General features: G+C 43.2%; 1 protein-coding gene across 2 annotated transcripts in view; it reads left to right on the top strand.

Annotated features, from left to right (window-relative positions):
* The first annotated feature begins 5728 nt into the window (after positions 1-5728).
* Positions 5729-14493, top strand: part of FAM107A (family with sequence similarity 107 member A) — a 40118-nt gene continuing 31353 nt past the window's right edge. Inside the window, exon 1 of one of the 2 annotated variants that reach the window (XM_032208527.1) lies at positions 5729-5974. In XM_032208527.1, the coding sequence (XP_032064418.1) occupies positions 5896-5974 (79 nt within the window). In that variant the 5' untranslated portion in view covers positions 5729-5895. The remainder of the gene's footprint in view (positions 5975-14493) is intronic. The other variant, XM_032208528.1, reaches the window with a different exon arrangement.

The following is a 14493-nucleotide window of genomic DNA, read 5'->3' on the forward strand; positions in this document are numbered from 1 at the left end:
TCAGAGGGCAAATGGGTGTGGAGCCTTCTTTGAACTGCTGAAAGGACTGTGTTGTAACTAGGAGATGGGTGGTGTTGTATCCCTCCCCCTTTGTTGAGAGAGGACTATTCAATCTTAATGTAGATGGTCACTTTAGCAATAGCAATAGCAATAGCAATAGCAGTTAGACTTATATACCGCGTCATAGGGCTTTCGGCCCTCTCTAAGCGGTTTACAGAGTCAGCATATCGCCCCCACAGTCTGGGTCCTCATTTCACCCACCTCAGAAGGATGGAAGGCTGAGTCAACCTTGAGCCGGTGAGATTAGAACCGCTGAACTGCAGATAACAGTCAGCTGAAGTGGCCTGCAGTACTGCACCCTAACCACTGCGCCACCTCGGCTCTTCTTTGACCCCTCTTTCAGACCACTGGTCCTCTCTGTCCAGAATGAAGACTGCTGCCTTCAAAAGAGTGGTTTTTGTCTCTCAAATGTAGATGGACTGCTGAATTTTCTCTGGATGATTTTTTTTCTCCTATGTTGTGCCATGCATTTGTGGATGGGTTGTTTCATTTCTCCAATGTACAGATCTGCATATGTCTTAAATTATCCTTGGGCAGTGATGGCGAACCTATGGTATGCGTGCCACAGGTGGCACACGGAGCCATTTGTCAGGGCACGCGAGGCGCTGCCCTGTCAGCTGACCAGCACGCATGCACGCGCTGGTCAGCTGACAGGGCAGCCGGTCCTACGGGTAAACTAGAACTTCAGGAATGGACTTACGGTTTGCTTGGAGGGTCATTTTGACTGCTCCGGAGGCTTCAGGAAAGCCTCCTGAAGGTCCCTGAAGCCTCTGGAAGGCTTCTGGGGGGGGGGGGCGGGGGAGGCTGTTTTATAAAGCATCTGGAGCCTGGGGAGGGCAAAAAAAGCATGCAAAAAATAGGGGGCTGTAGTGCATGCATGCACACTGGGGGGGTCGCGCATTGCATTATGGGTACAGCACGCCTGCACATGACCCCCCTGCGGTCCCCCCCCCACTTATGGCATGTGAGCCAAAAAAGTTTCGCCATCGTTGTCCTAGGAAGTGTTTAAATTGCATTTTTTCCTCCTTATTCTAACATCGTTCAAGAGCAGTTTCAATATATATATGTGTGTGTGTGTGTGTGTGTGTGTACACACACACACACACACATACACACACACACACACACACACACACACCACATATACACACATACGCATATATATATATAAGGTTTTGCAGCCAAAATCTAAGATTTTTCAAAAGAAAGTTTCCCATCTACCAATGATCTGGGATATGTTTTCCTCCATTTTGTGAGATAATTTCCCATGTTTGTCTTTGCCAATTCACACTGTGTATTAATAATTGGTAACCTTATATTCTGTGACTTTGACATACAACAGATTTCCAATAAATGGTGCTAGAACAGTTCTATGAGATCCACAGAGAAAGACTAAATCCCAAGGTAGGAGTTGATGTCAATGATTAATTATCTACAGCACGCCTGTCAAACTCCCAGGCTGCAGGCTGGATGAGTCACATGCTGGCCTTGCCCACATCCAGTTTAGTAAAGGGGGGAATAGTCAATGATGCCGCTGTGACAAGTTTGACACCCCTGATCTAGAGGATTCATAAGACTATTCTGAGGTAGTGAATGAGACGAAGCCAATAATTTTCTCTCCCAGTGAATTTTGCCCAACAGACCTTTGAAGTGGTCCAACATGACCATTTAGAACAATATTTCTCAAATCTGTGAACTCCAAGACTTGTGGACTTTAACTCCCAGAGTTCCCTAAACAGCCTGCAAACTGGGTTAACCTGGGAGTTGAAGTCCACATTCCTTAAAGTTGCCAAGGTTGAGAGATACTGGTTCAGAACCCTTGGGAGCTTGGTGTCAAACATTTGGGTAAACATATCACTTTCAGGATAAAATTAATCATCTTAATCATGCCTCATTCTATAGTATTGGCAGTTCATCTTCTAAAGTATGTCTAGGATACCTGCTAGTCAGATTTGTTTTTGTTACCTTTTAGATTAGTTTAATAGAGTTCAGCCATTTTACCTGTTTACTCAATCTTTCTCTTCTTGGCTTATTACATTTAATATGACAGAGATATTCACCTTGATTAAGGAGCTTATAAATGGCTCCTTTAAAAAATGATCTCATTTTCATTAAAGCCAATCATAATGTGGACAGTTTGGAACATAACATACTTGGACGGAGAAGTATAAGCTTTTCAATGTTCCTTTCCTGGACAAAATGTTCAAACAAGTGACGGTTAATTAGAACCAGATATCTTGGATGAAGATAAAATCAGGTGCAACTCACCTAACCACTATGGGAAGAAATATCCATCTGGTTCATTTCCAAGTCAGGAGAAAGGCACTGGAGACAAAAGGGAGGCTGGAAGCTGATTGGAAAGAGGGTCCATTTATTGATGAACAGAACCATGTGTTTATGGTTTGGGTGCATCTGACCACTTGGAGCTAAGAGTGGGTGGCTTTTATACCGTCTTTGGGCTTTGCACTTGAACTTCCTGTTCCTGTGCAAAAACATGTATTCTATTGGCTGTTGTAGGGGTTATGCAGGGGTCATAGCTACATAGAGCTACATAGAGCCATGGTGGTGCAGTGGTTAGAATGCAGTACTGAAGGCTACTTCTGCCGATCACCGGCTACCAGCAATTTGGCAGATCAAATCTCACCAGGCTCAAGATTGACTCAGCCTTCCAAACCTCAGGTGGGTAAAATGAGGATCCAGATTGTTGGGGGAAATATGCTAACTCTGTAAAACTGCTTAGAGAGGGCTATAAACCAGATTGTTGGGGAAAATATGCTGACTCTGTAAACCGCTTAGAGAGGGCTATAAAGCACTGTGAAGCAGTATATAAGTCTAAGTGCTATTGCTATAGCTGGCTCTAAAGGATGTCTGAGCTCCCAAGTTTGCTTGAAGTTTGGACCGCTGAGATGATGCAATGAAGAGGCTGAAGAGGCTTGTGTTCTTAAAGGGTATTGGACAGGAGTGTCAAACTCACGTTGGCACAGTGGTGTCACATGACGCATCAGGACTTCCCCCCCCCTCACTAAACCAGGCATGGGTGTGGCCAGCAGGCCGGGAGTTTGACAGCCCTGATGTTGGGTAATTCCTATTTATGGCTTAATGGCTTTTTCTTGTGTTGGATCTTGGGTGGGGGTATTTGCTTATGAATAGAGCTATCTATCTCTTTATCACTTATCTCTTAATCTATCTTTTTATATCTTAACTGCTGACATCTGCTGTGGGCTATTAAGAAAAGATGGGGGCTGCTTTCTCCCTCTAAAAACCTGTTTCTTCATTTCTAATCCAGGGAAATATAATATTCTGCTTTTTTATTTCTCAAAATATTTCATTCTTCTAGGAGAGGGGTGGGTGCTAACTTTCTACACCACCTTGCTTAAGGACAGAAATTCTGGTCCTAATTGTGGTTTTAATGCAAGGACTAGACTGCATTGGCTCCCAGTTCATTTCCAGTCCCCATTAAAACGGCTGAAAATGATATAGAAAAATGCCCTTGGAAATTATACCATGTTTCCCTAAACATAAGACAGGGTCTTGTTTTCTTTTCACCCCCAAAATAAGTGTTTGGCCTTATTTTTGGAAGGTCTCATTTTTGAGGTGCAGAAGGAAACGAGTGTGGTCACCTCATGGCTGTTGCTGTGTTGCAATACTTTTGGGGAGGACTTATTTTAGCTCATGCACTCAAAAGCCCGATTGGGCTAGAAGATGGAAAGTTGGAGGGGGGCGAAAGAAAGGGTGTATGGAGGGTCGAAGAGGTACATTGGGTTTCTATTTTGGGGGGGTATTGTTGACAAGAGGAATGGCTGTGTTTATTGTTTAATGTTATATGGCCCCGGTTATGCACAGTATATATGTGACTGTACGAAAATGAAAATGGAAAATAAAAACATATTTACAAAAAAAAAAGCCTGATTGGGCTTATTATCTGTGGAGGCTCATTTTCAGGAAAACAGGGTAATATCTGAAGAAATGTTTCTTCCTCTACCATGAAATCTTGATTTATTTGTTCAGCTTCTTTGTTAATTAGATTTATGGATTGTCCTTGTTGTTCATTTAATGGACTAATTGGGGAAGGAAGAATCCATCATTCTTGATTGTCTTGTTAAAATCAGAATGTATGTTGCGCACCGGGGATACAATTTGTGCAAATGACATAATCACATGTGCACATTAGCCCAGATAGCCTTGTTAGACAAATGACACAAATGCACTGCTGTTGTTTTTTATCCTCCTTTTCCTAAATTCATTGCATTAAAGCTAAAGTTTCCTTACTCATAGCTTGCGATCTTTGCTGGAGTCTTATATCATTCTTTAAGATCTATGAGTCATGTCAGTGAGCCTTGGGCAACCGAGCTCTGTCAATCTAAGGAACAAGCCAGAACAACCACCAAGGAACAAAAATCTCTGCAACTAACATTCACACATTTGGCTCAGCGTTTTGACTGAATCCTGCCTGCCTGTGAGTTCATTCAATCAGTAGGGAGTTAAGAAAAATCACAGAGGAACGGGATTCATATCTGATGCTCTCAAAGGGTATTAGGTAGTGGTGGGGTTCAAAAATTTTACTACTGGTTCTGTGGGCGTTGCTTAATGTGCGTGGCATGTCTTGATGGGCATGGCTTGGTGGGCGTGCAAGGGAAGGATGCTGTAAAACCACATTCCCATCCCACTCCAGGGGAAGGTTACTGCAAAATCCCCATTCCTTCCCAATCACCTGGGACTTGGGAGGCAGGGAATAGATGGGGTGGGGAAAGTCAGAGGTGGTATTTGTCGGTTCTCTGTACTACTTAAAATTTCCACTACCAGTTCTCCAGAACTGGTCAGAACCTGCTTTATACCACCTCTGGTCTTGGGTTTTGCTAAGCATAAAAGTCTGTAGAGGTTCTCAGTCAGCCATATTGCCCCAAAACGGGTGGGGGTTTCAGGAGGCAACTGAACTTTCTTGCTTTTTCCTTTCGAAGAGCTTCTCATCCAAGAAGCTTCTTCAACTCTCACTGGATGGTGGAGGAATGGAAGGATTTATATTCCTTGCAGACAGCTGGTCACCGGAATCCTTTTTTTAGAGGGTCGTTGAAGCACTTGGAGGTTGATCTGGGTCCTCAGGGTCACCTGAGTGCCCAGCGTGGGTTTTTTTGGGGGGGGGGGGGGGTTTGCAAGCATTTCTAAACGGCGCTGCAACCTGAGCGCTGCGGATGGCGATGACGCCGGCTTTGATTTGGCGACTGCCGTTCGCAGCGTAGGAGTTGCGCAGAGCAAATGTTCCTGCCTGCCTTCATTCCCGTTTCGAACCAACTCCACGCTCAGCTCGTCGTCGTCGGAGGCCGCTTTCTATAGGTCTCTTTTTCTCGTCAAAGTGCTGCCTAATTGCTAACATTGCATGGGGGTGGGGGGGCGCGGTGGACCTCCCAGAAAGAAACACAAAGATTCATTCTCAATACCGAAAGTTGCACGCCTTTGTCACCAAAGTTCCCAGCAGGAGTGAGCCAAACCTGGCACAAAACGCGTCTGCAAGCCTCCCACCCCCCCAAACCTTCCCCAAAGTGTGAGCTTTGCACAGATTTTGCACAGCGACTCATGCCACGTTACAGGATCCGAGGGGGGGGGGCGGGAAAGGTTTCGTAGGGGAGGGGAGGGGGAGGCGGCGGCTGTACAGAACGGCCGCTGGCGCCTTTCACGTGACTCGTCGCCTGAGAAAAAGATCCGTGCGGGAGCGAGAGGGCTTCTCCGACGATTGCCCCAAAGTCATGCCCACTTAGAAACCCCGGCGCAATAAGGCAGAGGGGTTTGGCGCAGCCCGAGTAGAGTTACGGAGCCCGCCAGGAGCCACTTGCCGGCGCGATGAGCCAGAGGAGGGGCGACCAGGTGAGAATCCCACCTGGAGCGACGGGGTTGTACAGAGCGGTGCTAGTCAAATCAGGTAAGGATTTACCTGGGGGGGAGGTATTGACTGAACAGGAGAAGCCAATGCTGGCTTTGCAAGGTGGAGCTTGCCCACCTAGTCCAACGTGATGCGCCCCTTTTCTTTGCAGATGTGCGTATGGGAGTGTGTGTTCTTTCGCTTGCACCTCCAATGCACCCTTGAGCTTTGACTGCTGAGTTTCCTAATGCTCCTTCCTTCCCGTCCTTTCCCCTTTGTCCCCTTCCTTCCTCACTTCCTAGACTGTGTTGTTTCTCTTGCATATAATTTATGTGGACATATGCACGATTTTCTATTTATTTTGTCATGTTTATGTAGTGTATATTGGACCTTTTGTGAGCTGTATGCATATAGAAATTTCATTTTGATGTATGCCGATTAGTTTATATTCAGAGTGACAATAAAGTCTATTCTATTCTATTCTATTCTATTCTATTCTTCCTTCCTTCCCTTCCATGGCCAAATCTGAAAGCTGTGAAATGAGTTGTGCTGAGCTTTGCAAGACATTTTTCAGTGGAAAGGCAGCCAAGACGTTAACCCACATTTTGACATTTGTCTCACATTGTAAACTGTGTAACTGGGGGAGGGGAGGACTGTTTTATGACAAGACTGTGGGTAATGATGATCTAATAATGAAATGAGGAGGCAGAGGATTAAAGATGTATAGTGATAACATAGTTTCACAGCGCTTATCACTGTTTAAACTTATTAGGATTTTATTTACAAAATATAATATGTATGCACCGGTAATTGGATTCCTGCAAATAATTTTTAAATACTTACAGCTGGTTGCGGGAAAATCAGCATTGTTACTCCTTTCCCCTTTCCCAATAATTTTTAGAAAGATAATTTGTTACTGGAGTAATGAATTGTAGCGTGCTTAACCCTTTAGCAATAGAATAATAGAGGAATAAATGTGCGTCATGATACTTAACTTGGCTGCAATCTTTTGACCACTTTTTAAAATTCAGTTTCATTTTGGAGCAGGGCATGCTTGCCACTAAGTAAATAAAAAATTGAGTTGCACCTCTGTATTAATTTCCAGGTGGATTACTATGTGCATGCTCAGGCATGAGTCTTTGTAGCAAAGAGATTCATTGGAGAGCTCCATAATCTGTAGAATTTAATGCGAATTGACTCCAGAAATATGAGGAAGAAGTTTGAATACCCAAGATGAAATCAGCTTCCAGGTGCCTTGTTGTATTATAAATACAAAGCAAAATTATGCTATTTGATGATATATTTGCAAATATCATCACAAAAAGGTATTTCAGAGGTTACATACTTAGAAGGTACATGAGGATGGGCGATAGCAGAGGTGGTAGGTTCTGACCCAGTTCTGGAGAACCGGTAACGGAAAATTTGAGTAGTTCAGAACCGGTAAATACCACCGTTGACTGGCCCCACCCCCATCTATTCTCTTCTTCCTGAGTCCCAGCCCATTGGGAGGGAATGGGGATTTTGCAGTATCCTTCCCCTGCCACGCCCACAGAACTGGTAGTAAAAAAAAAAATTGAATCCCATCTCTGGGCAATAGACAAACAAGAAAGCAGCATCTAAAGTTATACTATGCTTGGTTCTGGTAAGCAAAGTCACGATGTTGGAATTGCCGCACGCGCCAAAGGTTTGAAGCAAACATACCACAGATAAAGAAATTGCACCATGTCCCAGGTGCTTAAAGAGATAACACTATGGAATGGGTTTGCCAAAAGTTGGCTAGACAATCAATTGTGATTGTTGTTGCTGAGAAAGAATTGTGCCTAGTCCTGGAGTCAGTCTAACCCTGATCTAATAAGAACTCCAACGCCTGAATTGTAGTCCCAACCCATCTTTAACAGATAACAGATTAACAGAGTTGGAAGTAAGAGGGTTAAGAATGGTGAAATCCAAATGAAATACAATAGTAGGGGAAATATTATAAAGTGAGTGGTATCAATTGATAATTGCTATTATAAAGAACAGGAAGTTCCTGTTCGTATTGTATTATATAAATGTGGTGTACGTCTAAATCCCTATACCAGTGATGACAAAACTATGGCATCCCCCCCCCCCGCTCTGCTTTTGGTGCCAGGAGGTTTCAGGGATGGCCTCTGGAGCCCAGGGGAGACTGTTTTCGCCCTCTCAGAGGCTCAAGGAAAGCCTCTGGAGCCTGGGGAGGGGAAAAAATAAGCCTCCTTGAAGTTCTGATAGGACGGAAACGGGTCTGTTTCCTGCCTCCAGAGGGCCTGTGGAGCCCCGGGGAGGCCATTTTTGCCCTCCCGGATGCTCGAGGAAAGCCTCCAGAGCCTGGGGAGGGTGAAAACACTCCCCTACCCAGGCTGGTGCAGGAGGTTGAGTATCTTGCAGGGGGGGGTTGTTCATGCATGCATGCGTGGGGGGTGGGGTTGCACATGCGTGTCCAGGGAGAGTGCATTGCATTGTGGGTGGGGGCATGTGCACGTTTTCATCACACGAGGACAAAAAGGTTAGCCATCACTTCCCTACGCCATTTCTGACAAATGGCAGCCCAGTCTCTTCTTGAAGGCTTCTAGTGATGAAGCTCCCACAATCTTGGAAGGTGCCCAAGAGTGCTGCAATATTTACATTATTAGGAGTAATGCAGATGTTTGCTGGAAGCTGTCTTGCTCCAAAAGCAGCTGGAAAAGTCACAACATGAGAGGCTTCTGTACTAAATTCAAGTATTCATGGTTCGTTTCACAAAAATAAGCTACCTGACAGAGCAAATCTCCTAGGAATCCAGTTTACACCATTGTAGCAAGAAATGAAGTTTTTTAACTGGTCTGTTTTAAAAAAAAAATAGATATGTCAAAGTCCAGGAGGCAGAGAATGTTTGTTCCACCTATTCTTTATTGTTCTCCTGTAGATGCAGTAGTTGGGTTGTTTCTCTTGGCTACTAGCTCCATTTTTAAGCAATATTAAATATACTGCAATTTCATGGTTATATAACCAGCTTACCACAGTTAAGCCAAGGTACAGTATATAAAACATAATACCATCAATACAATTGAATTTAAAATCAAGTGTTGGTTGAAAGCTTGGGGGAGCTGCACAGAAGCAAGCTGTTTCCTGTGTGGTCTATGAGTAAGCTGCTGGTTACAGGAACATCTTTAGAAATGATCTCCTTTGCTGATCTAAATTACCAAACAGGTTTGTAATGAAAAAGGTGATCTCTCGGATAGATTACGAATTAACAGAATTAGAAGGGACCTTGTAGGTCATCTCTTCCAACCCCCTGCCCAAGCAGGAGACCCTATATCATTTCTGACAGATATCATTTCTAACAGATGGCTGTCCAGTCTCTTCTTGAAAGCCTCAAGTGATGAAGCTCCCACAACTTACGAAGGGGAAGCTGTTCCATTGGTTGATTGTTCTCACTGTCAGAAAATTTCTCCTTATCTCTAAGTTGAATCTCTCATTGATCAGTTTCCATCCCTTGTTCCTTTTCGGGCCTTGTCTGGGATAGTCTGGTCCTAAACCATTAGGACTTGAAGGATCAATACCAGGGCCTTAAATTGTGTCCAACAGGTAATGGGCAGGCAGGATCAATTATTCCATTCAGACATGAAGTCTAATGTTCAGTTTTAACTGTTTGCCACCAAGAGTTCCTGCAATAGTCCTTCCTTGGAAACATGCTCAATTAATTGGATGGATTGTGCTGTGGTCCACAGTAGCTTACATGGTGATACGTTGAATAAAATAGTCCACAAGACTTTTGCAAAGTTTATGTAAGTGAACCTAGAAGTCAAAACCATCTCCAACAAGGATGCAGTGGGAGATACAAGATCTCCACAAGACTTAAATGCCTGCAGCTCTATTGCAAAGGTACCATGAATCTGAACTAGGACTATTCTGACTGCAGGGAAGTTTAGATTCTTGTTTATGATTGAACATTTACTAGTTTCTCTCTGAGATAGTGAGACCCAACTAATAAAAGTCTAAACAAGGGACAGCATAGTGCCAAGTCTTCCCTATTATGCAGGGGAGGGCTTCAAAAAATTTAGCAAGGGGATTTCTGCCTGGTTGCTGGGTGGGCGTGTCCATGGTGGGCATGGCCTAGTCAGCCTCCTGCATAATGGTAGGGTGTGTGTGTTTTTGCTCTTCCCAGGCTACGGAGACTTTCCTCGAGCCTCTGGGAGGGCGAAAATGCCCTCCCCAGGCTCTGGAGGTCCTCTGGAGGCTGGAAATGAGCCTGTTTCCAGCCTTTCTGAACTTCCGGTAGGCCCGTTTTTTGCCCTCCCCAAGTCTCCACGCACACCTTACACTTACCTAGATGAGTTCATATCACCAGGATCAGATGGATTACACCCAGGTTTCTGAAGGAACTGGCAGACGAGATCTCAGAACCAATGAATTGTATCTTTCAAAGATCCTGGAGCACCGGGGAACTGCCAGAGGACTGGAAAAGAGCTGATGTGGTTCCCATCTTCAAAAAAGAAAAGAAAATAGATCCAGGAAACTACAGACCTATCAGCCTGACCTCAATACCAGGAAAGAGTCTGGAAAAGATAATCAAGCAACGAATTAGCAAACACCTAGAAGTAAACAAAATAGCCAAAAACCAACATGAGTTTGTCAAAAACAGATCATGCCAGACTAATCTTATTGCATTCTTTGACAAAGTGACAAAATTAGTGGACCAGAGAAATGCCATCGATATAGCTTACTTGGACTTCAGTAAGACATTTGATAAGGTAGACCATAACCTACTACTAGATAAAGTAGAAGAATGTGAATTGGACAGCATCACCACCAGATGGATTCGTAACTGGCTGACCAACTGCACTCAACGTGTAGTCCTCAATGAAACTGCATCTACATGGAGGGAAATATGCAGTGAAGTACCCCAAGGCTCTGTTTTAGGCCCAGTACTCTTCAACATCTTCATCAATGATTTGGATGAGGGAATAAATGGGGAACTCATCAAATTTGCAGATGACACTAAGCTGGCAGGAATAGCCAAAACTCCAGAAGATAGGCTTAAGATACAGAAGGATCTTGACAAACTTGAACATTGTGTACTATCTAATAAAATGAAATTCAAGGGTGAAAAGAGTAAGGTTCTACATTTAGGCAAAAAAAAAACCCAAAATGCACAGGTACAGTATAGATGGTACTTGCTCAATAGTAGTAACTTTGAGAGGGATCTTGGAGTCCTAGTGGACGACCATTTAAATATGAGCCAGCAGTGTGCAGCAGCTGCCAAAAAAGCCAACACAGTTCTAGGCTACATAAACAGAAGGATAGATCACGTGAAGTGTTAATACCATTTTATAATGCCTTGGTAAGGTCACACTTGGAATACTGCATTCAGTTTTGGTCTCCACGATGTAGAAAAGATGTGGAGACTCTAGAAAGAGTGCAGAGAAGAGCAACAAAGATGATTAGGGGATTGGAGACTAAAACATATGAAGAACGGTTGCAGGAACTGGGTATGTGTTGTTTAATGAAAAGGACTAGGGGAGACATGATAGCAGTGTTCCAATATCTCAGAGGTTGCCACAAAGAAGAGGGAGTCAAACTATTTTCCAAGGCACCTGAGGGTAAAACAAGAAGCAATGGGTGGAAACTAATCAAGGAGAGAAGCAACTTCGAACTGAGGAGAAATTTCCTGACAGTTAGAACAATTAATCAGTGGAACAGCTTGACTCCAGAAGTTGTGAATGCCCCAACACTGGAAGTCTTTAAGAAGATGCTGGATAGCCATTTGTCTGAAACAGTATAGGGTTTCCTGCCTAGGCAGTGGGTTGGACTAGAAGACCTCCAAGGTCCCTTCTAACTCTGCTATTGTATTATTGTATTACATTACCTGCATCCAAAATGGGCCATGTAGGGACTCCTGGGAAGGGAAGGGTGAGCAAGGCCAGCCAGGAGTGGGATTTGAGGGTTCTCCGAACTTCACAGAATCTTAGCTAGAGGTTCTCCCAAATCCCAGCAGCTCACCCCTGCTGTTATGCAGCCCATTGGATATGTTGGAACTACTATTCTTCAAATTCAGCACTGGAAAGGTTTCGTTTAGGTAGGCAATATTTAAGGGGTTTTGGGACCTGCAACTCAACTGCCTGGTTTTTCCAAAAATCACAGAAGGCTATCTAGTAATATAGCATCAGTGAGAAAAAATTCCTTTGTGTAGTAGTTTAGGGTGCATGGTGGTTAATGTGGCTTAGGGGAGGAAGAGTTTCTTTTTAATAGAAAACCAGTCTCACTCACCCTTAGCCCACTCTTTCTAAAAAGAATGAAAAAAATTGTCATATTCCTGTAACAACATTGCACCTATCTCTGTATTTGAATCATCGGTGACTATGTGGAAATAAATAACCAACACATTTATCTCAAATACTTGTTAGCACTCAAATACTTGTTAGCACTCATAACACTTATCGTTTGTGGAGCATTCATAGAAGCTTATCCAAGCATAACTTTTTAATTAAATCAGTCAAAGAAGACCCTAAAGAAGGGGTGTCAAACTCAATTTCATTGAGGGCCGCATCAGTGTTGTGTTTGAACTTGGGGGGCTGAGTGGGCATGGCTGGGGTTGGCGTGGCCAGCTTGACATCTGCAACCAAGGTGGCGCGGTGGTTAAATGCAGCACTGCAGGCTGACTGCTAGATCAGCAGTTCAGCGGTTCAAATCTCACCGGCTCAGGGTTGACTCAGCCTTCCATCCTTCCGAGGTGGGTAAAATGAGGACCCGGATTGTTGTTGGGGGCAATATGCTGACTCTGTAAACCGCTTAGAGAGGGCTGAAAGCCCTATGAAGTGGTATATAAGTCCACTGTTATTGCTAATATTGTCATCTAGTCCACTCCCAACAAGCTCTTCATCTAGCTAGGGGTAGCTTAGTCCCACCCGGATCTTCTCTACTAAGGTCAGGTGTGAACACTTTTAAAATGCCCACCTTACTCTTGTTGTTAAATAAACCCAACTCTGTTGAAATGTTGACAATGTTCTCTTTTTCTGAATCCCATTTTAGCAACATAAAAGTAGAAGTAGCCTTCTTTTGAGTTAGAGCTAGTCATCTAGTCTGTAGTCTGACTGACAATTACTTCTAGACAGGAAACTTCCTATTTTTACTTGATGATGTAAATGGTTGTACCTAGAGATTTTCTTATCAAAATCTATGCCCTCTGCTCTATGTTCCATTCTCTAATCATTCATTAAAGGAAAACCACATGATTTTGTATATATGAACAAGATACAGGAACAATTCCATGCTAAAAATACTGCTAAGAGCTGGTGTCTGATTTCTTACTCTTATTTTTTTTAAACTCTGCAGTTTTAGATGGCCAAGGACAATGCTTTGTGATATAGCTCTTTTTTTACAAAGCAAGAAAAACCATTCAGGATCCTATTCCTTCTTCAAAGAACTGAAGGTAGCACATTTCATCTTTAGGACAATCTCCCCCTGCTCAAAACCATCCTACAGATAGGCTGACAGTGACTCTCACAAATCATCCAAAATAAGGTAGGAATTAGTATGTTGGACTAAGACCAGGAAGGCTCAGACTTAACTCCATATTCAGTCAGAAGTTGATGGGATGATATTGGGCCTCCCATCTTTCTCACGTCAAGGTGATTTTAGGTAGAAAAATTGGAGGACATAATACTTTCAACTCAAGTGAAAGAATGTATGGAAAGGCAGTGATTTCCTTGTTTTAGGAAAGAATTGGATCAGGTATCTTTGGCCAGGATATTCTAAATACATAACCAAGAAGGGTCAATGGTCAATCAAAATCAATGGTCAATCAAACCCAGAGAGCTTCTAGTTACTTTGTAAGCCGTCCAGATAACACCAAGCATGCCACATATATATGTAGAATATATACTACATATATTCTCTTCTATTAGACTTTTTTCTTATGGTCGGGGCTTTGGGGAAAGACAAGGGTTCATGTAAGTTAGATATTTCAGGCCTAAAATGATATATTTATTTTTAAAAGACACAGCACCAATATCAAACTAGAGGGTCTCCTAGTTGCTATCCTTGTATTATAGTATGTATCTCGGCATTCTAAAGACAATGATGGTGAGATTACTGGTTATTCAGAGAATAAGTTGAAATGCTCTATAGGTTCCATGGAGCATAGAGACCCAGAGAGATTTTCTGTCCAATTGTTCAACAGTGGAGGAAGGAGAAATCCTAAATAGCCTGGAAGAAACTCATCACAAGAGTCTTCTTTCAGGGGGGGGGGGGTATGTAGAAATCTTAGAAATTAGGCAGTGGAAGAGGGTAGAGGTGGGTGGAATACCTAGACTGAACATCCAAGAAGCAGACGTAAACAGAGATAAAGAGCAAAGAGGGGAATTTGGAAGGCAAGTCAAAAAACATAGCAATTAAAGTATTGAAGCAGGCGAGAGATGATGGATAGGTGATTTTTTTCCCCATTGTTGTTTTGATTTCCTATACCTTTCCCTCTCTCTTAAAGCATAGCAATTAAAAGTATTGAAGCAGGCAAGAGATGATGGATGATTCCTCTTTTTTGTTGTTGTTTTGATTTGCTTCTCCTTTTCTCTCTTTGCTTA

The sequence above is a fragment of the Thamnophis elegans genome, chromosome 2, assembly GCF_009769535.1.
Source record: "Thamnophis elegans isolate rThaEle1 chromosome 2, rThaEle1.pri, whole genome shotgun sequence".
Classification (NCBI taxonomy): domain Eukaryota; kingdom Metazoa; phylum Chordata; class Lepidosauria; order Squamata; family Colubridae; genus Thamnophis; species Thamnophis elegans.